The 27,494-nt window shown below is 44.7% G+C and overlaps 1 protein-coding gene across 1 annotated transcript; it reads right to left on the bottom strand.

The window, feature by feature from the left end:
* LOC137878820 (sterile alpha motif domain-containing protein 10-like) lies at positions 1 to 25,189 on the bottom strand (the record flags this gene model as incomplete). The annotated part of the gene is made up of 3 exons (XM_068719238.1): positions 25,165 to 25,189; positions 12,321 to 12,508; positions 1 to 169 (listed from the first exon to the last, which is right to left on the bottom strand). Coding segments are annotated over exons 1-3 (382 nt in total), but the record flags the coding sequence as incomplete, so codon positions are not given.
* Between the last annotated feature and the right edge of the window lie 2,305 nt (positions 25,190 to 27,494).

Here is a 27,494-nt window from a genome sequence, read left to right as displayed (position 1 = left end):
CTGTGATGGCGTGGTGGGAGAAGGCCTCTACGTAGGTCAGGTAGTTGTGGGGACAGTGTTTCTTAAGCCACTTGCAGACGTCCTGCTGAGTCCACAGCACCACGGGTTTGGACAGACTGGACAGAGTCGGACTGGTGTGATACACAGTGAAGGCTTCGCCCGGACGCAGCTGGAACACACGAGAGGCAGAAAACGTTAACGGTAAAAGTGTCGGCTGAGCCGGCGGCTTGCAGCTAACGGCGCTAACGGCGCTAGCGGGGCCGAACACACACCGTGACGCTAGCCGCTAGCAAACGTAAAACCCATAAAACTGACCACTCAAAGCGCTTTGACACTACATTTCATCATTCACCCATTCATGCGCTGATGTAAGGTGCCACCTGCCCATCAGGACTCCAGCTACTCATTCATACCCATTCATTTTGGAGTTAAGGGTCTTGCCCAATTAGCTGGGGATCGAACCGGCTCTGAATCCTGTACATTGCACCTTTAATTGATGCAGTGTAGCATGTGTGTTGGTACAGTATTAGCAACACAGAGCCAGTGTGTGTGTGTGTGTGTGTGTGGGTGTATATTTGTATTTTAATTGCCTGGTGGTACAATATGACTTAAGTTAAAGCGTTGCTTTTTTTATTGCTTTTTTTCCCCTTCAGATAATCACCTTATAATTGCTTTAGCTTTCTTAAATATATGAAACATGCTGGATTTTCTCATTAATGTGAAATTAGCTGGGCTGATGTGTTCCAATGCAGTTTGCGATAAAATCCCTTCTGGTGTAGTCTCGTAAAAATCACAACGTAGAAAGTCTGGAGTTTGAGTTTGGAGACGACGCGTGCGACCGACCGGGTTCAATACTACTCCAGAAACAGAAACCAGAACCCTGACCCGTTACCATATAGAGATTATTTAAATTTCAACTCAACATTATTTGTATGGCACCTTTTCATACAATCTCACAGCCCAAAGTGCTTCACAGAGCAAAAGATTTATAAATGAATAACATTATATATATATATATATATATATATATATATATATATATATATATATATATATATATATATATATATATATATATATATATATAAATAATAGGCTTGGGATAGAATGGTATGAAAACCCATGATTAAGTGCAAGGCATTAAATGGCATTTCACATAATGAGCACAAATGTAACCTAAATTAACAGCAAACATAAAGTGTAAAAGCTTGTAAGCATCTAAAGGCAAACAGATGTCGCTCTTTTGATTAAAAGGAGCACTTAGTTTTTTTTATTGCCTTTCAGCCCTCATTCAGAGAGACAAGTGTAGAAGCGCTATCACCATATTTTCTTTAACATTCTGCACAATGCGGCACTTCACCCCTCTGTCAACAACGCATCTTGATGTGGTAATTACGTTCCATATATTATTTCTACCAGCATTGGCTGTATATCGTGGTTGCTGTGGTCCATTTTTCTGTGGTAAGTTTTATTTTTGGTGCCAACTCCACATTAGTGAGATTCTGTCATATTTATCTACGTGTCTTTATTCCTCTCGTACTCAATTTCTCTCTCTGTCGTCACATACCTTCCTCTTACCCCCATGACTGACAAAATGGACGTAGTCACTATGATGTCATTAGTTTATAGACTGCCGTTTTGAAGCCTTGAGTTCGGCTTTTTCGCCGTCGCCATCTTGGTTTTTTTTTGCAACCAGAAGTGACACAAGAGGGTTGAGCTCAGTACAACTGAACGCTGAATAAGACATTTTTTAAGGGTTAAAGTTGTGAGACGAAAACCAGACAACGCTCTGGTAGAGATCTGTCAATCAGCGTGTAGCCCCGCCCCTAAAGCATCCCCTGCTTTCTGGTCTGTTTGACTCTAAATGGAGCATAATGTACTAAATGAACATCATGCTGTATTGAAGAAGACTGTAAACTAGAGATTGAGACCATAAACTCATGTTTACAATGTTTACTGAGGGAATAAATCAAGAGAGAAGTAGAGTCATTTTAGACTAGACTTCTATACAACCAGAGGAGTCGCCCCCTGGTGGACACTAGAGAGAATGCAGCTTTAAGACACTTCATTTTTTTAGACCCGTAGATTGCCGCTTTCTTGCTCCGAAAGATGTAAAGCTTCCCTTTGTGTATCACGGCTTTGTGCGAGGAATTAAAATGGACGTTAATAAAGTCACAACCAGTTCATACGGGCAGGAAACACAACCTCTCTCTCTCTCTCTCTCTCTCTCTCTCTCTCTCTCTCTCTCTCTCTCTCTCTCTCTCTTGTGTGACTTAGTCTCATATCTAATCCATTCATTCATGCTCTGACTGAGCCAACTCCACAACAAAGGCTTTGGCTGATTTTCAACAGGGAAAAACACAGAACTGCTGCCAAACGTTCCACTCACATAACTGACTACATTTAATGGGATTATGTATGCTGAAATGTCATACACGCATAAATGCTCACACTCTTCTAGCTCAATATCTAATGTTCCTCCTCGTTAATGACACAAAGCATGACAATAAGTGACGGACACAGGTTCATAACTATATTCACATCTTCGCCTGCTGCTGTAATGGGTTCTCCTCCTGTCAATTTAAGCACCAAGCAGCCCTATCAAGTCGTGGCTGGTCCACCAGCTAAAGTGCGTTCTGCTTTGTTGGCCTTAATTGAAAACAACTCCATTTCTCCACTCCAGCGTATTTGCTCATTTCCTAATTACACACATACTTCTAGCCCGACTCAATGGAGCGCCGAGGCCATTTTAATAACCCAAATTTACGGCTCGCCCTCCCAGTCATTAATTGAGATTGAGTTGGGAGAGGTGTGGAAAGGCGCTCCGTCTCTCTTTTGACGATGAATGAATGTGGACCAGAGTCAAAATGTCGCCTCGTCTTTTGAGGGCCATCGTTTCTGTAGTCGTCATTAGTTATCAATCATTAATTATGCTAAATGTAAGGCCTTTACACACCAGGGGGGGCGGTTTCTTTCCTGCAATCAATTTGCATGTCAAGATATTCTTTTGAATTGTTAAAAAAAACGGCGTAATTCTTTTCTGGTTGTTGTTGTTTTTTTGCAGCTTTCACACAACAAATGGAGGCATCAACCAATTACGTTGTGCGAAACGGACACATTCTAAATGCACACTATAGTGTACAACCAAGACATCAAACTTTATCACTCCTTATAATCTTGACAAAGGCAGAGCAGACCAGATCCACTCCCTCAAAATAAAAATAAAAACAGTTTTGACATTGAAGAGGATTAGTAAAGTTGTGTCTAAAATGAAACGGGATACCCAGCAACACACACACACACCAGCCGCCACTCCTGAACTCAGTTTTACACACAACCATTACTATTGTGCCGATGTGTAATGTTGCACTTATGACTGGAGAGGAGAGCAGATTTCCCTGCTGGCTCCACAACCCTTAACATTATAGCATACAGTAAATCAACACCTCCACTAATAGCGCAGGTAACGATTCAGCGGACAGATTCATTATAATCCAGGGACCTGTGTGTGTATGAGAAAAGACATTTTAATAAACACTGAATACACACTCCCCAAGAGATGACCCGACAATCTGTAAAAACTTCTCTTAAATAGTGACAATGGCATTTGCATCTTCATGGGCGTTTATTGAGGCTTCAAGTCACTTTATTATGGTTTAATATGTTTTGAGGCGTGAAAGTAAGGTTTATCGAAAATCTGCTGCGACGTTTTAAGTGATGTAGCCGCCGTCGGGGTTTGCCTTTAGACGGCCGTCCCTTGAGCATGCTTCAGTGTGAACAGCCCACTGGTAAAAAAACATCAATAATCAATCATTCTTTTAGTAGGTAGTGTGGCGTACATACCGATTGAATATTAGTATGGAGGAGCTACGATAGTATGTGACTTCAAACCGTCGGCAGGCAGTCGATGGCGGTATGAAATAGGGGCTTTGAGAAAGCGTGCGTCACCGCAACCACGAGAGGTCCTTGAGCACGCCGCCATAACCGGCCACCCGAAATATTATGCAGTTCGCTGCAGCGGAATGAGAGATAAGCCGCGGACAGACACGGAGATGCACACTCACACACGCGTACACCGTCTCACCCGGCAGAGATAACAATAAAATCAAGGACTTAAGATCCACTGAAGCATCATTTAGAGCCCGTCACGATTCTGGCGAACAGATGCAGATATTTGTAATAAATGTGGTTTAGTTATTGAATATATCACGACTCACGGTTGACACTTATTTAACTGTCATTAAAAACTACTGAAAATAAAAAGAGACAGATGACGGGTCAGACAGAGAGGGTGCACAAGGAGCAAACAAGAAGAGAGCGAGCAGACCGGCGCTCTTTTGTGTGAGTAATGGCCTTCATCATCAGCGAGAAGCCAGACGGAAAGGAATCGTCATCCCTCCTTCTCTCTTCTTCCTCCCTCACTTTTTTCTTCTTCTTCTTCTTCTTCTTCTTCTTCCGCCGCTCTTCTCCGGCCATCCATCAGACCGTATCTCCTCTGGCCAGTTCTGTGTCGTCCCCGTTCACCGCCCCCAACTCCTCCCGAGACCTACTTCTGTCCAGCGGGAGGAGCTCCTTCATTCATTACCCACAGGAAGGGAGGGAGGTGGGGGAGAGATATGGAGCTGGAAGGGAGGCTGTATATGGAGCGGAAGTGTAATGAGAGGAGGAGGAGGACGGAGAGGAAGAGGAGGATGATAATAGATATGTAGAGTAGTCCGTTTTTTTTACTATAAATATAGCCTACATACAATCTATGTAATATGACTGAAAAGGCAGAAGCATAATGCTTATACATGGCTGACCTACATCCGTATCAGTTAAGCTACCCTCAAGAAAATCTAATATAAAGGTTTATGCAGTTAAATGTGTTTTTCAACGTATCCTCATACGACGGTTCGTATATCTTACCAAAAGTTACTCTTCATTTTTCCTACGAAGGTCCAGCAGCACGTGTCAACTTCTGCTCGTTACATGAACTTCAACATAAACTTAGTTAAGTTTATGCAACAAAACTACTTAGTTAGGTTTAGGAAAAGATCGTGAAAGACTTAGTTAGGTTTAGGAAAAGATCGTGAAAGACTTAGTTAGGTTTAGGAAAAGATCGTGAAAGACTTAGTTAGGTTTAGGAAAAGATCGTGAAAGACTTAGTTAGGTTTAAGAAAAGATCGTGAAATACTAAGTTGGTTTAAGAAAAGATCGTGAAAGACTTAGTTAGGTTTAAGAAAAGATCGTGAAAGACTTAGTTAGGTTTAAGAAAAGATTGTGAAATACTAAGTTAGGTTTAAGAAAAGATTGTGAAATACTAAGTTGGTTTAAGAAAAGATTGTGAAAGACTTAGTTAGGTTTAAGAAAAGATCGTGAAATACTTAGTGAATTAATCTTCTCATATGACTTTGTTATTGAGCCTTTCATTTATACTATTACTTAAAATGGACAAATGAATTATAATAAACTAATGTGCTATTTTTAGGAGTCTCAATATCTTCAACGAGGGGAGATTTGTCTCTGTGTTATTCCCCGTCTTCCTGCTTCCTCTCATCCACATGCTCTTGACTTTGGTCTCTGCACTTCTCTATTGATCATTCTGTTTGTATCCTCCCAACAGCTTATTTGTCCTTCCCTGCTTACTTTGTTCTATCATGTCTCTTATCCCCCACTCTACTTGCTCCTCATAAATTCTATCCTGTGCCTGCCTGACACCCTCCCTCTTGTTTCCTCCCTTCCATCTTTCTTCTGCCTTCACTTCTGCACACAGAGACACTTTTTGCCTCTCAGGGGGGACAAAAAAAAATTGATACGTTGTTGCATTTCAGTTCCTGTTCACACTTTTTTACAAACAAAGCAAGAGGAGAAAACATGAAGTTAATACAGACTGACAGGTGACTCGTCATCATCAGGACCCATGAGGGGGGAAGTCAAATTCCTTTCACATCACTGTCGCAAAGCTAACAAAGAAATAACAGATTATTAGTGCGCATGGACACGAGGCGTATTACCGAGGGATCCAGACGGCAACCTCCGGTTCTGCCGATTGAAGCCAATGCTTCATGTGTTAAAGCTGCATTCTCTCTAGTGTCCACCAGGGGGCGACTCCTCTGGTTGTATAGAAGTCTAGTCTAAAATGACTCTACTTCTCTCTTGATTTATTCCCTCAGTAAACATTGTAAACATGAGTTTATGGTCTCAATCTCTAGTTTACAGTCTTCTTCAATACAGCATGATGTTCATTTAGTACATTATGCTCCATTTAGAGTCAAACAGACCATAAAGCAGGGGATGATTTAGGGGCGGGGCTACACTGTGATTGACAGGTTGCTGCTACTACCAGAGACGTATACGGTGTCTCTACGTCACTCCTCCGCATTACAAACATGGTATATGGTTGCCAAAAAAAACAACATGGCGACAGCCGTAATCCAAGATGGCGACGGCCGGACTCGAGGCTTCAGAACCGATGTCCATAAACCAACGGGTGACGCCACGATGACTGCGTCCACGTCTTGTATAAAGTCTGTGGTGGGATCGCTGACACACACTTTTTAATGGACTTAATGAACTGACAAAGTAGAGTCGGATTCAAGCACAGCAGTTTTAACAGCTTTTGACCGACCTAGAAATCAATGGGGAAAAAGACCCGCGCTAACGTTATATACATGACCATGAACACAGATCAATAAGATCAATAGAGGGATTTATTAGTGGTTTGCAATCCTGTGGTTGGTTTGTTTGCTTTCACACCAGAAAGAGTCCAGAGACCTTTTACAGGCGGTTCTTATGTTCCCCCACCAGGGTCCGACTGACAGCAGCCCAAACAGAACCAGATTTTACCGAGCAAAAACGGACCTGAGCTTGCTTTAACCGAAGCAAACGGTTGTTTTGGCGTGAAAGCACCCTCGGTGTGAACGAATCGGGGGATTAGCCGAAAGTCAGAGGAGCGTGGGGAAGTCACTCGTTCCGTCCTTCTGACGCGGATCAATGATGCTCCACCAATTAGCAAAGTGAATCCATGGAGTGTAATGTGTGTGCCGTATCTCACACACCTGCCTCCCCCCTCTCTGTGCTGTCACTTTGTCTCTCCACAGGTTACTAAACACTCCTCCATCTTTCTCCGTATGCTCTGCTGTCCGACCCTAACAGCTCTCTCTCTCTCTCTCTCATCCGTCTCTCGCTCTGCTTTTCTGCCAAAGACCCTGACAGATCCTGACACACGATTCTTCATATCTCCCTCTCACTCCTCTCATTTCATTCTCCTCTCCTCTCAGTAACACTGAATTCCCCCCCCCCTCACCTCACCCACCCACCCACCCACCCTCTCTCCCGTTTTGTCCCTGGCAGCTTTCTGTTGCATCATTTAGCACCCCCGCCCATGTCTCCCACCGCTCAGTCTAGCCTTGTGTGCATATGTGTGTGTGTTTGAATGTGTCGCTGTGATTGCGAACATGTTGATGCGTGAGCGTTTTTTCCTAAGTGTGTCTATTTGTGTGTGTGTGTGTGTGTGTGTGTGTGTGTGTGTGTGTGTGTGTGTGTGGACTGTCAGCCTCCGTTAGCTCTGCCTTTGGTCGTCCTCGGGACTCGGGGGGGTTTTGTGAATGTCTTCCTCTCAGCGGGGAGGACAAAGGGCCAGATGGGATTTTTCACAAAGCTCTCTATTTAGCATGAGTCAAACATGTGTCTCGGTACAGAGCAACACATCACCGAGCGGAGGGACGAGGACAATACAGGCCCGAGCGTCTCTGCCTCACTGCCCGGCAGCTCTCTCTACTGTGTCTTTTCAAACTTGCATCGTCACTAACATGACGACTGTGTGACATGTCGACGCGTACAAGAACCATGCATACGAGGGTTGTCTGGTCTGCCACATTAAAGTCCCTCTCGCGGCCGCGGCGTGACGAATAAATGACACGAAAAAATGCGTATCGCAACTATTCAAACCGGCAGAGATGTGGATGAGCAAACAGTTGCAACGCGATAAAAGGAACACGTTGTCTTTGAAGGGTTGGACGACAGCAAGTGGACTTCCCTGGGATCAGACCTTTAAATCCGCCCAACTTTGAGTGGACTGATTGATCTGGCATCGTAACATGAGCCGCGGGGGGGGGGTCAGCTGTACGCCGGAACCTTCTACCGTGGATCATCTCCCACATTTACACAAATCCTCCCAGAACAGACGGAGGGTCAGTGTGAGAAATACTGTGATTGACACTTCAGACCCCCTGAAAGCCTCAATATAGCTACATGTTGGGGGTCTCTAACATTACGAGACAATTATTTGTCACAAAAATGTCTTTTAAAAGCTCACTAATGCCCAAAAGATGCAAAACAATTGTGTCAAATATCAGGCAGCAAGTAGAAAACAAACATGATTTTTATGATTTAGAATCGTGGCCTGTTAAACGTATGATTATATATAACGTATGCATGTTGTTGATTGCGATAAATGTATGAAACGGAGCGGAACAGGACAACATGCCGACATTAAGTGGACGTCACAGCAGCGGTGCGCATTTAGCGAAGTTTGACATTAGTTTAATAGCATCCTTCAGTGAGTAGCTAACGGTGGATTGGTGGCTGAAATAATGAGCTCGACTGGAGACGGCCGCCCTAAAGATCCGGGCTTTATTTCTCATTCATGTCCTGATAAGGAGCGGTCCAAGTTGGGATGCTTCGTGTGGTGTATTTGTGTGTTTTCTCTCTCGGTGTCAGCTGAGAAGGTCAGCCGCTGTGTTCTGAAAACGAAGAGGGAAAAATAATCACAGACCGGTCCTTTCTCTGGCAAATTAGTGAGTAGGGGCCATCGCTGCCTGTACCAGGTTCTGATAACGGGGGAGAGAAGGCACATGTGGCTGCTTTCACTTCCTACATGGTGTCTCTGTTATTCCACCTATTCCCCCGTCTCATCTAAGGCTGTGTGTCAGACAGCTAAATGAGCCCCCCCCCCCCCCCCCCCCCCCCCCCCCCACACACACACACACACACATCTGGCTTCCCAAACAACAGCCGATTCAAGGATGCCCAAGTACACAATGAGTCATTATTTGGAAAAAAATCCTATTAGCCGATAGGCCTGCAAACAGGTCCACTTGCAGCAATGTACATGTAACAACACGAATGAGTTCATAACCTCGAGTCTAACAAACCGTTTAAGCCATCGTGGACTCGGTGGCTGCAGGTGTGGGTCGACATTATTATTGCGCAAAATTAATGGTGCAAAATACGAGATTGGGAACAATTCTGTTGCCTCTCAACGGCTCTCAACGTGGCGGCGACTGAGTCAGCGTCTTGCAGCTAACAGCGCTAACTGCAGCAAAAGTGCTGACAGGACTAACAGCGTTTACCTTGCAGACACCGCTGACATATGCAGAGGTGTCTCATATAATATATATATATATATATATATATATATATATATATATATATATATGTATATGTATGTACTTTGGGTACAGGTAAATCTGCTACTTGGGAGCATCTTGTCAGCCATGCTTGTGCATGTGTGAACAACAATATTTATCTAAGATTTCTGTTGTTTCGGGCGTTTCTATCTCTTGTCTCCACTGACTGGTCTGCATCAACATATTTGTGTGTGTGTGTGTGTGTGTGTGTGTGTGTGTGTGTGTGTGTGTGTGTGTGTGTGTGTGTGTGTGTGTGTGTCTGTGCACATGAGTTTGCATAGGAGTGCATAATGTGTTATATTAGCTTTGTTAAACAGATAAGGAAGATTACCCAGGTCCCACCTGTACATACAGAAGCTGTGCTGTGTTTCACTTAACTGGCTTCCTCATTACAGCTGATGTGTGCACAACGAGGGAATAATCTAATCATCACTCCTGAGAGAACTGGATGCACGGACGCCAATCTACACAACCCCCGCACACACACACACACACACACACACACACACACACACACACACACACGTATATACACATGCCTATTCTTGAATCTAGAGGTGCACTGGAAATTGTTGTGGATGCATCAGATAGAGCTGGACTGCTCTCCCAGTTGTTGAATAATGCATGACGAGCCTTGTTGCCACGAGGAAATGATAAGCCTTCCTTCTCATGGTATAGAGGAGGTTTAATTATCCAGTCTCTGCGTAATCACATGGAAACAGCTTCCCACTCGTCTTTTATTAAGCCTTTTATAGCTGTTATAGCTGAGGGGGCAGTCTTTTATGAATTATTGAACAATCTTGCAGTGCATATGTACATCGCACAGCCTCACAGTGCAGCCCGGCAAACTTTCTTTAAAGGCAGTAGGGGGAGGCCAAAAAAAAAAATCAAATCAATGCAGCAGAATGGTCAGACCGGTGGCCATTTTTTTAGCAATTGCTGTAACGGGCTAACTTCTGTACAAACTAAAACAAGTGTGGGTGTGATGTGTGGCTATAACATATAGTGTAGTATCACTATATGCATGACATATAGTGATACTACCTTATTGAGTACTACCTTTACGAAGCGTAGAGAGTAAATGAGTACAATTTAACAACTTAGTGCTTCATCCACACACTTCACGGCGTAGGAAAACACATAGCTATCGCCAGATGAGTGACACACTTTATTTGGCTCTTTTTCTATGTGGCATTAAAGCATGGTGGAATTAGCAAACTAGCTAGCTTGCTAGCATGCCCTGTGCTAACGGTCCCTCCGCCTCACTCACCGCCTCTTTAAAGAAGTACAAGCTAGCTAGCTGGACAGTTACCTAGGTAGCTTGTTAGCTAGCGTCTTATTTCCACCATGCTTTAATGCTACACTGGTTACAGAAAATGACTGGGTCTAGCGGTCCCTGTGCCTCACTTCCCTCCGCTCCGGAGAAGGACAAGCTAACTGGCTAACTAGCCAGCCATAGAGCTGCGTATGATCTCTGTAACAACACCTACGGCCCTACAGACGTGTGTTGTCACCATAACTACTCACAACAGTCCGCATTTTCTTTTGAACTAGTCAAATGACTACGTAAAACGGTTTAATGTTTGTTCTACTCCTATTCTATTTCTACAGCTGAGACATTCCTCACCAGACATTCAGTTCTGTTAAAGCTTTGGGGGGGAAAAACATGCATATGTGGAATAAACTAGATTTTTAAACACATGGGACATACAGCGCTATTTCTGAGTCCATTTTCTACTGTATGTGCTCCCTTGTACAAGCACTGTTACATCACAAGCAGTGCGGTAAGAGTTCTCGTAGCACTCCTCCGTTGCATAACTATAGTTTCTCTCTGGCGGTCTCAAGCACAGGCTCAGGTGAGACCGGCCAACATCTTGTACAAGGTAAAACCATTAGACTTCCTGGTACAGCTAGAGATGCAACACTGACGGTGATACACTTAACGCTCTCGCTTGTCTCTCTTGATGGTTACATATTGTCTCTGTACATACAGTATGTGCACTTTTTACCCTCCCGAGTCGGGGACGCTTCATTACACTACTTGAAAAATAAATAGCTTTGAGCTCCCAGTTAATTCACACAGGACGATATTAAATTATGGCAAAGCTCCCCTCAAGGGAAATTATATTTTCTTAACTTAACGACTTAAAAAAACTACTTTATTAAAGTATTTAATCTACCACTGTCATGTAATTCAATACAAAATGATACAAGTGAACCATAAGAGATAATTATACCGCACAATAAACTTACAACAACTTGGCCCTGAGATGAACACCATATTAAAAATATAAAAGTCTTTGTTATGTCCTAATGTGCAGAAATTGAATAATTGAAATAAAAAAATGAAAGTTTAATTCCATCATATCTATTTAACAGACATGTGTCTCGAACCTTTGATGGTTCATAAGACCATTTTATTCCATTTAGTCAGAGAAATGGCTGTGAAAAATACTATAAACGAACAAAATGTGAAACACTAACACACAAATATGACAAAAATAACTTAAAACACTCATATGTGGAATTGGCTGAACTGAACCCAAGCTACTATAAAATGTGATGAGAATAGATCTCTTGAAGTCTTTAGGTTTTATTGTGCTAAAGAGAATGTTTTCTTTTCTTAAGCTGCTGTTATGGCCCAGTGGCTGGATTTTATTCCCTCTAAAAATATCTAAAATCAGTGTCAGATCATGTGCAAGCATTTCACAGCAGACTGCTTCACTGGTGAAACCAAGTACGTCTTCCTTCTCCTTCCACGTTTGTTACGGTCCAACCTGAACCAACTCTCGGCTATCCCTCGTTGCCTGAACGACTCATTCAATCTGGTTTTTTTCGTGAGCGAAAGTTATTCACATGCAGTGAAAACGCTCGCTGCTCGCCGCCTCCGGCCCCCTTTTTTTGCTGTGTCTTTGTTTGCCTGTATACCTGGATGCCCTCTGTGCCGGGCTGCTGCAGCAGCTTGACGGTGCGCGTGTGCGCCGCCGTCCTCTGGCCGCGGCCGTCGTGCCAGGTCAGGTTGCTGCCTCCGGCGCGACGCGGCAGCTGGTAGCTCAGCTCCTCAGCAGACACCGTGTGCTCCAGGGAGGCACGGCAAAAGCTGAAGCTGGACGCCGCTGAGAGGAGAGAGACAGAGAGAGAGGGGAAGAAGAGCAGAGGAAAAAACACCGATAAGCACTCACTTTGTATTGTCTTTGGTTATTAAGGGGCTTGCGTACACATTGACTATGGACTAAGACATGCTTTGTATGCTGCCTCTCATGCAGGTACAGACAGATGGCTGTTTTGGGGATGGTGGTGGGCAGCAGCCAGTGCTACTCCACTGTGATCTCCAATTATGTTGAGAGCATATTCACAGAGGAAGCGCATGATTGTTTTTTGGGGAATTGTGTCTCTCTTGCTAGATTAATCCATGATTATTGTAATCCTACATCATGACTATATATTGTTTATTCTTCCCTCTCTCTCTCTCTCTCTCTCTCTCTCTCTCTCTCTCTCTCTCTCTTTCTCTCTCTCTCTGTGTCTGTCCTTCCTTCCTTTCCTCTCAGGAGTAGGGTGTTAGCTGTGAGACAGCGGAGCAGACAAGTTGTCAATGCAGGCTCAGAGTACAGCTCTGCAGGAGCCACAGGGCATCTCCGGCATCAAGTTGAACAGGCTTCTGTAGTGCGGCCGGTCGTCTGTGACAGTGGGTTCATTTTGAAAGGGGACGAATACCGAGACACCGATGTATTAGTCATGTGAATGATAAAAGAGGATCTGACGGCACGTCGGCCAGACCCAACAGAGAGGAGACAGTGGAGAGGCGGCAGGGAAAGGTCAAGAGAATGCATGACGGAGTCAGCTTTATGGAGTAACCTGATTTTTAAACGCCATGTGAATTATAAAAGCCGTTTCTTAGGGCTCAAGAGAAACCCGGCTGACACACAGCTAGATTTGGGCCTGATATTTGGTATATCATGTTTACACTAGAATAATATAAAGCGTCGTAAAACACACTTCATTCAAACTCAAAAACAAGCGGTGATGTATGCTGTCAATCGGCTTAAAGTCATCGTATACTACACTTCATGCAGTCTTGCCAAAAACAAAACTAAACTCACTTAGCTGTCTGCCACAGGTAGCGGCAGCAGCTAAGTGGCGGTGAGGTACTCAGCAGCAGGTGTACTGGTAGTTCTCGTTAGCAATTAGCTGTTAGCAAAACACACCGTCCAAAACAATAAAAGCAAGCAAACTGTTTCATCCCACTGGGTCTCTGGACACAGAGTAGTGATTGGTGGGTCACTGGCGGTCAATGGCAGTATATATAACAGGCAGCAAAATGTGTTTTGAGAAAGTGTGAGTGAGTCACCGCAACCACGAGAGGTCCATGCATCCATAACTGGACACCCAAACTATTATGCAGTTTGCTGCAGCAGAATATATAAAGATATTAGCTGTGGACGGACACAGAGGTGCACACTCACTCACTCAAGGATGCACGCACACATACACAATCGATTGTTCGAGTGGAGATAATAAAGTATAATACTGCATCATAGGCATTAATATACTTTGAATAATATGCCACTGCTTGTTCATGTTATAACAGAATTCTTTACTTATGTAAATGCAGTGCATGTGAAGCACACTCCCATGTTGTGTGTCAACTGGATTTCACTCTCAAATCCCCTGATTCGTGTGTGTGTGTGTGTGTGTGTGTGTGTGTGTGTGTGTGTGTAAAAGCAATCATTGAGAAGGAGACAGAATTACTGATGAAGGGGCTAAAAGTGGAACAAGGAATAATAAATGTTGCATTCATTACTTTTAAATATGAGGGGAAAAAAGTCTCTTAAGAGCAGAACAATGTCAGAGCATTCTTTGAGAAAAGCCTCATTTCATCTCCTGAATGAATTCTTAATTTCATTTCCTCCCTCCTCCCTGGGGACCAGATTTAAAACAAAAAGGAGAGATTGGATTTATTTGAATGTGTTATATAATTTATAAGTTATATAAGGTCTTTCCAGCGTGTCTTTGTTATGTTGCTTTTTTATTTTCATCATCCCACACCTGGTAAATAGGCGTGAAGATATAACTAGTGAGACATACTGTCAAAAATTGGATGTAAAACCCAACAACCATTCCTTTCACCAACAACAAGCCATCCTAGACAATTGACCATTCGTTAAGCCCCGCCCCCCCCTTCTGCTACTCCGTCAAGCAGTCAGAGCCACGTTACCACAGAGCCCACACTGTCACTAACTGCACTCCCTGACGAAATAGCATCTAATTTACTTAATTGACAGAAGGGTCTACAATATGTGTGTTTTGAAGGATGAATCCAGGATGTCAAACTGATTCATCAGTGAAAACGATAAAGATAAAGATAGAAGCTAAAGCTACAGATTACAGAGTGAAAGTGAACCAACACATCACCTGGAGATGCAGACAGAAGACAGTGAAACTAAGGAACAACACTGTTCCTCTTTATTCACTGTTACAATCACTTAAAACCAAAGGAAGCATGTGTTTACATTCAGTATATCTTCTACCGTAGCATAGAAGTGCTAACGCTAATGTGCTAGCACGCTCTGCTGTTAGCTCCACAGGTTTTAGAAACGTCTTCTTCCAACCTCTCCAGGTAACTAGTATCACTATTACACAACGTTTAACCACGACGAGCTCCAAATCCACTACACCAGCCCGAACATCTGAAACCATTGAATGAGAGCCTATGGAGCAGAGCCGGGTGGTCGTCGGACTCTGGTCATGAGCTGGCCGATGCTACGCTACGATTAGCTAATCTGTGTTCCCACTTTAGAATGATCAGGCCACTGAGAGCTGCTGTATTACAGCTGTGGCTCGTTGGAAGCTCCTGGTTGCAGCTGAGATAAGTGGAGTGTGGGGGGGGGGGTGCACTTTTTCTCAACCCAAAGTCAGCGGTGAATGCAGAGTTCACACTAGGCATGATGGAGGAATAAAAAAAAAAGGATGGAGATGAAAAACAAGAAAAGGCCTGACAGGAATCACTGATGTGTAACCTTCTCTCCCTTCTTACGCCACTTTCCACGTTTCTATATGCTGCTACTTCTGTGTCTCCTCATGCAGCAGTATCTTTTTATGTTCCCCTTCTTTCCTATCTCTCTCTCTCTCTCTCTCTCTTTCTCTCTCTCTCTTTGTTTCTGTCTGGTTGTCAGGTCTTTGTGGTCGTCGGGACAAGCCGAGCCCAGCCCTGATGTAATTACTGCCAGTCAGACTAAGGGGGAAGGAGGAGACAGGAGGAAGGAACGTGGGAAGCTAAGCGCCTTGCGACCCTAAAGACCTGCCAATCTCCCCGAAAAGAGAGAGAGAAAGAGAGAGAGAGAGAGAGGGAGAGCGCACTGGATCCATGCGCACTGACAGTAAACTGATCAAACTGTGGTGAAGTGAAAGAAGTGAAAGAGAGAGGAGGCAGGGAGATGCGTTAATAGACCACGAAACAACTTCATTTCACAAGCTGTTGAAGGCGGGCGCTTTCCAATTATCGGACAGAGACCACCCTGCACTTTATGGACATCGCTTCGTAGATGAGGAAGTGCAGCATCATCACTTCCCGGGTTTCACTGACATCTCAATAGCCAGACCTTTTTTTCGACCTTCGGCGGTCATAAAAAAAAGGTTCTCGAGCTTCAATGGACTCGGGTCGACTTGACCTCCTGACACAAGGATGTAGAATCACCCAAAACGTGGTTAAATGAAGCTCAAGCTTGAGCGGGAGACTGTTCTAATGCATGATTAGGCCTGAAGTTTGACAGGTGTGAACGGAAGCACCATGTTTTTAGGTTGTCCGTCCGTCCGGTCCGTTCTCGTGAACTTTGACACGTTGAGGGAGTTTCTTCTACTAATCCCGGCGGGATGGTAAAGCATGTTTCCTATAAACAGTCGCCAAAACTAATCCGTTTATCACAGCCAGAAGTTGTCAAAACTCTCATAATCGCCAGATTTTCCTCTTTCCGGGGGTCCTTAAACGCATCATGTGTGACAAACGGTTCCGTCAGAAAAAGACACAGAAACTAAGCTTCATCCTCCATGTCTCATTGAAAATATTGCCCCAAAAGAGCCGTTTGATCTTGTAAAAAACATTAACATGAATGATTTTTGGCATTATAAACTGCAGAAAAGACATGTTTGAGTTCTCTCTACTTCTATCCATGATATCACTGTTTCCATAGAGGAGCAGGACTTTTATATTTGAAGTGAAAATCAAAAGCCAACAGAGAGGAAAAATGTGACAAGAGCGAAACAACGGCCCCGAAACTGCTTTTGGGTTCAGAGGGTTAATACGTTTCCAGAGAAAGCAAATTTCTTCAAATTTGAGGAAGAACAGAGAAGAATTCAGTGGTCAAATGTTAAAAATCAAGGTCTTTGTGACCTCACGTCGTGAATGTGATACCTCAGGAACTAGAAATTCATATTTCTTCCGAAAATTAGACTTTTTTCTGTCCCGGGAGCAAATCAAACTATCGCGGGAAATTGAGTTGTTTTTAAGGTGCTAAACCTCAGCTCCAGTAAAAACGCTTTGTGCATATTACAAATATGCATAAACTGCTTAAGTGTATTATTTGGTGGCATTAATCATTTATGGTTTATGTTTGTCAACATTACAATGAGCTGTGGTGGTCTTTGTTTCGCTGAGACTCCGCTCAAGCAGGTGAGTCTGGTGGAGCAGAGACTCCGGCGGGAGGTAATAAGACGGCTGGTGCTCATGATGAATAATGCACCAGTTCAGGGAGCTGACAGAGGAGGGGGGGGGAGGTTGCGTTTCTCTGGAGTTGGACAAATAAATTGATTGATTGATAACATAAAGTTTTGCACACGGGTTGGACTTCGCTACAGCCGCGAGGAATGAGTCACGAGCTGTGGTCTGTCTGCTGAGAACAGCCTCGAGGAAGTGATACGTGACAATTCTGTCACTGTGTTTGACTCTACTTCTCTCTCGATTTATTCCCTCAGTAAACATTGTAAACATGAGTTTATGGTCTCAGTCTCTAGTTTCCAGTCTTCTTCAATACAGCATGATGTTCATTTAGTACATTATGCTCCATTTAGAGTCAAACAGACCATAAAGAGGGGATGATTTAGGGCGTCTCTACGTCACTCCTCATTCAAAATGAATGAATCAACGGGTGACGTGACTGCGACCATCGTCCACTTCATCGTCCACTTCTGATATACAGTCTGTGGTTTTAGGGCATCACTTGTGAACTCGTGCTAATTATGACAATTTCACACGAATATGTAATATGATAAAATAAAGACGTGACAGCATTTTGGACAGACGACGCAAAGCTGGATGTTTGGGGATGTCGATCGCCTCATCAGCTGGTCGCATCCGTCCAATAACACAGCGCCGCACCTTCGCTGTTAGCTCATCATCTTGCTACTGTCTCTTTAAATGAATCAATCATGCTGCTGCTCCGAGCTCCCCTCCATCACCCCGTCACCGCCCAGTCCTCATCATTTCATCAGCCAAACAGCGTCTGGACTCTTGCAGACTCTCCTCCATTACAATTCTTCCCGTCGAGTCGAAGCACCAAAGACTTTCTGTCACGACTTTATTATCATCTCCTATAAATGAACGATTATCGTTCACTTCGTCTCCACTGATTGAAACGTTCATACTTTCCAATTTTTCCGTCTCTTTTAGAATGACATTTCATCCGCCGGATGCTTTTACGATCGCACAAGCTTTGAGAGAATGTATTCTAAACGAGGCTGAATGAGAGGTTGCTGCGTCTCTAAATGGATCTGTGATTGCCATCCTGTTATCAGTCTCCTCTCTGTGTCTGTCTCATCATGCTTTTCGATCGGCCCGGGACGACCACCGACTCTCCTCGGTCCACATCTGTCACTAACTGCTGTCGCGTCACGTTCTCGCTGCCCTTGCCGGTGACTTTTTATCACCTCCAGTCGTGGAAGGGGCCCGAGGAGACAAAAGGATGATGGAGGGGGAGGCGTGGCGTGATGTCCCCTGAGTCAGTAAATAAGAGTAAATAAGAAGACGTGATGTAGAAGCGATTCTTTACAAAGATCAGGAATCTGTAGCGGCGGAGGGAAACGGTGGAGGGAGAAGGAGAGAACTGTTGGTGGTTAGAGGTGTCAAAACCAAGGGCAGAGCGTCGGACAGGTGTTTATGTCAGTGTGTGTGTGTGCGTGTGTGTGTGTGTGTGTGTGTGTGTGTGTGTGTGTGTGTGTGCGTGCGTGTGTGTGTGTGTGTGTGTGTGTGTGTGTGTGTGTGTGCGTGCGCGCAGAGGGTAGGTAGGTCAATACGACTCAGCCCAGTGAAGTGTAACTTCATATCACCTCCTCTTGACTGAGCAGCATATCTGCCGCGCGGGGCGGCCTCTAAATCTCCGAGGTATTCCCTCCTGAAAAGGTAATTAAGCTGTTGGGTACAGAACCCTGGAAGGTCGTTCCGAGCCAAATCCCACAGTAGATTAACATGGCATCACTGGACATTACCGATTTGACTCCAAAAGCGAGCATCTAAATTAGTCCGTGTGGAATTTTTCTTTTTTTTGCTGACTGGGCTTTTTTCCAGGATTTAGATTTTTTTTTTTTTTTCAGGGCGCATGTGAGAGGTGAGGTCCCTCCCATGGGACCTTATTTAAAATATGAAATGTAGGGTAAACATTCATTTTGATCCCATTTGAATTGTTCCATGAATTACTCATATATTTAAGTGAAGGAAGTCTCAGTGTGTCGTAGTACCGGTGAACTACATCTCTCGTCTCACATGATGAACGTCACCAACACCAACCGTTAGCTTGGCTCGCTAGCTAGCGAGCTAACTTAGCGTAATGTTATATTACCGTCACTTTAGCAACTTACGGGCGTGAAGTCTTTCTATTTACGTATTTTCACAGTTTTACGACAAAATGTGACTTTCTTGACTTGCAAAAATTAGAATCTTCTGAATCTGAACCATCGTACGTGTTAATCATGGCACAATTCAAACAAGATAAAAATGTGTCTCCCGTACACATTCGTTCTGAAGTGAGGTCCCATGGTGGGACTTTGCCTTTCTATCCTCTCAGCAGGAGGTTGAGGAAAGTGTTCAGACTAATCCACTCTATTTCAGGGATCACGGAGAGGGTGCGGCGGTTTATTTCAGCAGCGTGATATTGACATCAACTCCCTCCCCACCGAGCACTTCTTATTCAAATCAAAGATAACATTTCTATTTGCAGTTTTATGCGAAAGAGGAGAGGGAAAAAAAAAAAATTCCCAGTTTTCCTCATTCCTCTGTAATCTGCAAGGGGGGGGTTGAAACTTCATCATGCAGTGATTTCATGCCTGTGTTATACATTAAAACTTAAGTCCTAAATATAGCATCCAACAGACCCATCGCTGCAAAACTCCCACTATGTCCACATCCACCAGTGATCCAGATTTGTTGGTCCTATATGTGGTATGTTTGGATGTTTGGAGGTGAAGCGAGAGGCTATTTACAAATCTTCCACTCCACCAGACCTGGTCTTAACCCCAGGAACGAGCCATGAAATTACTCCATTTTGAAAGAGCAGAGAGGGGTGGGAAGAATTCTGGTTGCGGCTAAAAATAAATATAAAACCCCAGGAACCCAGGGGGCTTTTCCCATGATGCATTGCGGTCTATTACCCACTTTGACATGAGACACTGGGGCTGAGGTCTAGCTCTCACAAGCCATCAGTGTCACGGGAACACGCAGACACAGAAGCGGGAGTAAACAATGGACGTCCGCGACAACACACCAACTCTCATCAGGACACTAACGAGGGAAACGCCGGCTAAATCTGTGGGTATGATTGTGTGTGTGTGTGTGTGTGTGTGTGTGTGTGTGTGTGTGTGTGTGTGCGTCGGCGAATGCCGGCACGCCAATGCATACGTGAATGTGACTCATGATGCCAGCATGAGGATCCGCATATCCACACATCTGTGTAATCCCTGTCTGCTTCGGTTTAGGCCAGCGGATCGGAATGAAGCTACGGAGAGTTTGTATATGCAGCCATGTGGATGGAGGCTGAATCCTGGATTTTAAACTGCAGGGCAATTATGGCTCACGATGCTGGTCGCTGTAGAAGTGCATCTAGTCTGCACCCTGAGAGCACAAAGAAGAACAAAGCCGAGCGCCTTGGCTTCCTCTTTTTAGGCAGTACTGCGAAGAAAAAGTTGAGTTTCCGCCTCACGGTTGTGTCATGTTGCCGTTCACATCCATGTCTGTCCAAAATGTCATCACTTTATCATTTTACCCTATTAGACAATTGTGTAAAATTGTCATAATTAGCGTACACAAGTGTGTTAAAGCTGCATTCTCTCTAGTGTCCACCAGGGGGCGACTCCTCTGGTTGTATAGAAGTCTAGTCTAAAATGACTCTACTTCTCTCTTGATTTATTCCCTCAGTAAACATTGTAAACATGAGTTTATGGTCTTAATCTCTAGTTTACAGTCTTCTTCAATACAGCACGATGTTCATTTAGTACATTATGGTCCATTTAGAGTCAAACAGACCATAAAGCAGGGGATGCTTTAGGGGCGGGGCTACACAATGATTGACAGGTCGTCTGGGAAGTGTCCGTGTTTTTATCTTACAACTTTAACCCTTTCAAAGTGTGTTTTCACTTCATGAAAGTTAATCGTAATTCCTACAAAGTTCTTATTCAGCGTTCCGTTGTACTTAGCTCCGCCCTCTCGTGTCACTTCTGGTCATCCAAGATGGCGACGATCAAAAACCAAGATGGCAATGGCAAAAAATGCCGGAACGCAAGGCTTCAAAACAGCAGTCTACAAACCAATGGGTGATGTCACGGTGACTACGTCCACTTCTTATTCACAGTCTGTGGTTCATCCTTGAGTCAAAGTGGCAAATTGTGCCACATTTGAAGAAATTCCCTCCGGGCGATCCTAAGATATTGGATTTAGATGGACGGACAACCCTCCAGGCTTCCGGTTGTCCCCGGCGTGGAGGCACAAAAGAAGCGAAGGCTCCGGCCTTGAGGACAACATGACTTTTACTCTCTTAACCCCCCCACTCCAGGCCCCCACCGCACTCCCACCGAGACAGACAGAACTATTGATTATCCATCACTGTGTCAGAGAACATACAATTACAGATCACTTTAGATAAAACACACAAACTCAGTCCGCCTCGCTCCTCCACCCGAGGACCCCGGCTGTCGTATCCACTCCGGCTCAGAGCGACTCGGAGCATGTCTCTCACAGGAGGAGGAGGAAGGCAGAATGTCACCGAGGAGGAGCTGGGATACAGAGGTCTGACACGGCCGTGATCCTCTTAAGGAGGACGAAGGAAAGGAGAAAGACGGGACGACGACGCGTCGCAGAGCAGCGAACGGATGGAAGATTAAGAACGTTAAATGTTACTTTTGCTTCAGGAATTGAACGGGAGGAAGCGATGAGCGGATGAGATCGCGTGATTGTTTTCTCTCCCCTTCACAGCCAGGCCTCGGTATGACGACACGGGGAGGACTGATTAGATCTCGCTGACGATCGATAACTCAGAGCGAATGAATGTCAAGAGCAGAAGCAGGGAGGAGGTTGAGTAATATCGAATGTGAGGCGTGATCAGGCTGTATTCATACGCCGATCGGAGCTATACCTACGAGAAGGACAACTCCACCTCAACGTATTTGTCACCTAACTTACGTACTTCAGTACGTTGATACTTTAACCCAAACCACAACCTTTTCCTGAACCTAACCAAGTATTTCACCACCAGATTTCTGGGGGTGAACTGTCCCTTTAAGCCCCTTTTATATTTTAAAGCAGCAATCAGTGATATTTCTCTCCACATCTCTGCAACTAAAGCTCACTCAAAAATTGAAATTCATGTACAAACTTCTGCACTCGTATGATTGCAAATTTTGACCCTGACACCGTCCACATACGGCTCCTGTTTGCTTCATTTGCATAATCCATTGTATAAAAAATTAAAAATAAAATAAAAAAGACGCTTTGAACTGCCAGAGCTGTTCAAGGGCGCACGCCATCCGTGTTCATTTGCATGATGTTGTTTATGAGATATTGAATTATTACCAGCCTAACGCCTGAGCGCTAATCAGACGATCAATCCACCTCACACGCCGCCGCTACTCCGTTATCGTTCACAGCCGATGAGAACCTTCGACAAATCCATTCAAATTAGCCCGCTTAGCACTTCCAACTGGATCGTTGCGTCAGATGAGGTAAAAAAAAAAAAAAATCGGGGGAAATTAGATTAAAAAGGTCAAGCGGGCAGAGCACACGTTGAACTCACATGGCGGCGATATCCACAAGCAAGCATTGTAAAAGGTTAAGACGACCCGTCTGATTTGTTAAACGATTTAATATCGCGAAAAAAGGTCAAAACACAAGACGTCAAAGTCCGAAGTTTTACACTTTGACTTGACGGATGTTTCAGTGCAGAGGAAGTGGAGGAGAATGCCGGCGTTGTGTTCTTCTGAACGCGTCGAATTACAGTCATTTCAGCCGTCACGTCAGAATAACACATTTATTCCTCAGCTTTCAAATCTCCATTCATGCTGAGATCCAAACTGTCCTCCTCTGCAGTTCTACTCGAAAAGGAATCTAAAAATGACGCCGGGGCGCACGAAGCGAACGCAGACGTCTCGGCTTTCGACAAAGATTGGCTTTTTGAAATATTTAGCGTTTGTTTACAGCCGTTTCATCCCCCGAGGTAGCAAAAGCATTCTGCCTGAGGGGGAATTAACAGATGTTTGGGCACAAAAAGTATTAAAATACTCCGTTTCCATGTTAAATCCTGGCCTCGATAAAGGCACAACGCTGAGCAACCAGAAGGAAGTCATCAAGCACAAAAACAACCTCCAGTCTGCACGCGTTTCAATATCAAAACATAATCTTTTTGTTTTTCAAGTGCAATTTTGAGCTGATCATTTGGAACCAAACCGCTATGAGCCAGATGGACGGCTGATGAACTCTAACGCGATTCAAGCAATCAGACAAACAGCTTTTTTGCCGTTAACTGGAATTATCGAAGCATTTCACGCGCACAACGTGGCATTTCTGGATCCTTGAGTTCACAAATACCTTCAGTGAGAGCCTGCAGGGCCGTCCGGCAGGGATCCACCACCCAGGCTCCGTCTGCCGGGCGTACCGCTCTGTACGCGAGGCCGCCGCCGCCATGTGCAGGAAGCAAAGACTTCACCGCAGCGGAGCCCAGTGGAGAGTCTGAATGGACTCCGGCTCGTTTTTTTTTTTTTGATTGTCACATGCGGTCCGTGAATCGATGCGGTGCACTCACACTGTGGCCGGGTGAGACCGAGACCGGGATGTAGGGGGGGGGGTCCAGGACTCAATACTTTATTGAATCTCCATGAAAATCACACAAGCACTCTGCTTTGTTTGAACGTGTGTGTGTGTGTGTGTGTGTGTGTGTGCGTGTGTGTGTGTGTGTGTGCGTGTGTGTGCGTGTGTGTGCGTGTGTGTCGCTGCTCGGAGACGGAACGTCTGAGCAACGTAGCGTGGAAACAAAAAAAACAAAACAAAAGCAGTCGATTGGCACAAAATGTACACAAACACAAAAGGTTATTGAGCACCGAGGGGTTGGAGAACAATGAAATGAATAAATGACCGTTGTGAGTTGGCTGATAATCTGCTCGACACCATCCCTGCATCCACACAAAGGCGACCGGGACGAGGGGATGAAAGAAAATAAAGAGGAATGAAAAAGAAAGGGCTTATAGAATGGACAGGGAGGGTTGGGGGGGGGTAGAAGATAAAAGTTAATGCTCCACAGACGCTGAGAGGTAAACAGAGAGAGAGAGAAAAGAGGGCAGGGGAGAGAGAAGGGAAATGTGCCGATGAATTTGAAGCCGAGATAGACGGAGAGAGAATGAAAAAATTACAGACAGGGAGTTAGTTTGTAGATCCGTAAAGCTGCATAAGTGATTAGAAACAGCAGCTCGGCGGCGTCGGAGGTGGTGGAGGTGGAGGAGGAGGAGGAGGAGGTGGTGGTGGCGGCGGCGGCGGAGGTGCTTCTTCTCTCAGCCGACTGAAATGTAACATCGGAGCTTTGAAGTTTCAAAAAGTTTTGTTGTAGCTCGTGTGTGATGAGATCCAGGAGGCTGCCTCTAATCTGTCCCGGAGGGGAAGGAAAGGAGAGAGAGAGAGAAGGAGAGAAGAAAGGTGGGTAGCAGATGCAAAGGTTGTGGCAGGGGGCCACACACAGAGGGAGGGGGGGGGGGGGGGGGGGGGGGGGGGAGCAGCACCGCCACTGGCAAAAAAAACTATCAAACAAGAGACATAGAATAACTCTGCTCTACTTCCTCCGAACCTGAAACTCTTTGCCGGCAAAAGATGCGACAGAAACCACAGACTGTATATAATATTTGAGGTGTTTTGTCACAAGCATCCACTTGGACATCAAGGATGAACCGATTGTGACCTCGTGTCCAAAGATTCCTGTGATATCTTGGGAACGCCTTGAGCGTATTTCTCCGTAGAGTCATTTTCTCATAGACTTCTGTACGACCAGAGGAGTCGCCCCCTGATGGCCACTAGAGAGAATGCAGCTTTAAGGCGCTTTACTTTTCATAACTGGAGGTTGCCGCCTGGACAAAACCCCGTGTCTCTCAGCAGCAGACGTCCTCGGTGGGAGAGGTCTGTGTGCACTATTCAGTCAGCTGTGTTTGGTACAGGCCCTTCAGCAGCTTCCCTGTTTTCAGTCTTAACAGCGAGAGACAAATTAGCTTAAACCTGGAGAGGGGGGGGGGGGGCTGTATCCGCTCCCTGCAGTCCCACCTGTCTCTGCGGGACTCTGCGGCATGCTGTGCAGATTTGGGGGTCCGTCCTTCTCGGCATTAATTGCCGTGTTATCATGTCTTCTCCTGCACTGCCACTTCGTCCAGTCCTTTCAGTCAGACAGGCATGCCAATTATCCCTCCTCCACACACACACACACACACACACACACACACACACACACACACACGGTTTTCCAGAGGCTGCGCTGTCAGGTAACATAGCGGACAGCAGCTGGTACAAAGCACAAAGCGGGCACTTTGGGATGAAACAGGGAGGAGAATCAAAGCCAGTCTTTATGCACACATGCAGGCAAATGCACACATCAATGCACATAAAGTCCCAGCAGGAGCTCCTGGTCCAGGCCGAACGGTCCCGAGGGAACCTTCCTACTCCCCTTTCCCTCTCAGTCCCTCTGAACACACTCTCACTGTCTTCCATTCATCTCTCCTCTTTTTATCAACCCACCCTCCCCCCGTTTCTGCGTATTTCCTACTTTTGGGACATGTGCTTCTATCTCCCGTTTCTTTATTACCTCGTGATAACGTGTTCATCAGTGACGATCAGAGGTGCTCGTACTGTGGGTGCTTTTTTTTTTTTTTTTTGGATAGATCCAGGTTAGCTCTTTATGCTAAGCTAACCGCCCATGGCTGCTGCTTCATATGCACCATACAGACATGAGAGTGTTATTAATAAGATATGATCATCTTGTGTTAGTCCCACAGCGGGGACGTTTGCAGGATTACAGCAGCAAAGTGGACGGTGCAACAAGAGAAAAACAAGACAATTTATAATATAACATAATATATAATAAATCCTCTAATCCAACTCTCTGCAAGAAAACGATTATGTGAGTTCCCAAAATGTTGAAATATTCCTTTAACACTCTAGTGAACAGACACTAATGTAGTTCTATTAAAAACTAAATGTTTCTTTAACTGTAATAAGGACGTGGAACGATGATATATGTATCGTATTTCATCCCGATATTCAACCGGTATTGATAATATTTAAGGATGAATTCATATATTATTTTTAATTTTCTATACATATTGCGATAATGCTGTTATCGTGAGTTCTTTTGGCAATGATAATTGTGTTGTGAAAATCTGAAAATCCTTGTTACCGCCCTAAACAAACTTTTTCGAACGGCGCAATTAAATCCAAAGTGAATCCAAAGACGTGAACAGACGTGAGTTGAAATACATTAACTCGAGCTATAAACACGTGTGCATACTAAACCATCGACTGTCTATGGCGTAGTATGGCCGCTGCTGTATTTATGCCTATAGATGTCGTTATTGTGAGTGTTGATGGAGCAGCTACGACGCCAGCAAGAGATCCAAACTCCATTCAGAAAACGAGCATTTTAAAACCTGAAAAAGCACGAATTCAGACTTTTTGACAAATCAGCATCATTCTCGAGTTATCTCAGCATCCTCTTTGATCGCTTCATTGCATTTTAAACACTTGATACGGTGGATACGGCTCGATGACATTCGCGGCGTTTGATTTCGGGGACGTCCACGACATGAGCGAAGCAGCAACAGTTGGCTATTTTCCGCCATCGGTTGATGAAACACGAGTACGAGGCAAAAAAAAAATGATCTTTTGTGTCAAAACACCCAAAAGAACCTCACTCATAAGTGTGATTGAACCGGCTTCCATCCACAGCTGCAATAGTAAGTGTCTTTAAAAACAATCGCTGCACTAATAGTCAGTGTAATTAGGTAATTTGGAAACTACTTCCTTCTCCCATTTGCTGTGGCAAATAGATCAGAGCGCACCATCGATGTCAGGTCTTCAAACACTATTAGCTCTCTATTGATAACTCCCCTGATGTTGACTTCTAATGACGCCAGATGTTTCTCCACAGTGAAGCAGAGACTCTTCTTAGCGACCCACCAATTAGTGCTCTCCAGTGTGTGTGTGTGTGTGTGTGTGTGTGTGTGTGTGTGTGTGTGTGTCACAGTGATTCCAGTAATTCTGTTCCAAACCAGATCTCACCCGTTCTCTCTATTCCAGTGATTGTCAGAGTGGCTCTCTGCGAGGCGGGGAGGGAGGGGGGGGGGGGGGGGGGGGGGTCCACCAAATGATCTGCTATAATTTACAAAATGATGCCGCGTCATTAAAAAGTGCAAATGTACAGATGGGGGACATTTGCGTCGATAAAACGAGCATATTGTGTCCATAACGTTCAAAAAGCTTCGGGCCGAAGGAAACTCTGATATGATTGTGTTCAGTTTGAGAGCACTGAAACAGTTCAATATACGGGTTCATTCTGCTGTATTATGGATTATGGATTCATTGCTCATCACGCCAGTCTCACG

Source organism: Cebidichthys violaceus, unplaced genomic scaffold, assembly GCF_023349555.1.
Source record: "Cebidichthys violaceus isolate CVI_PGR_0920_01 unplaced genomic scaffold, fCebVio1.0.p SCAF_239, whole genome shotgun sequence".
NCBI lineage: Eukaryota > Metazoa > Chordata > Actinopteri > Perciformes > Stichaeidae > Cebidichthys > Cebidichthys violaceus.
This window is presented reverse-complemented; position numbering and strand designations above follow the sequence as displayed.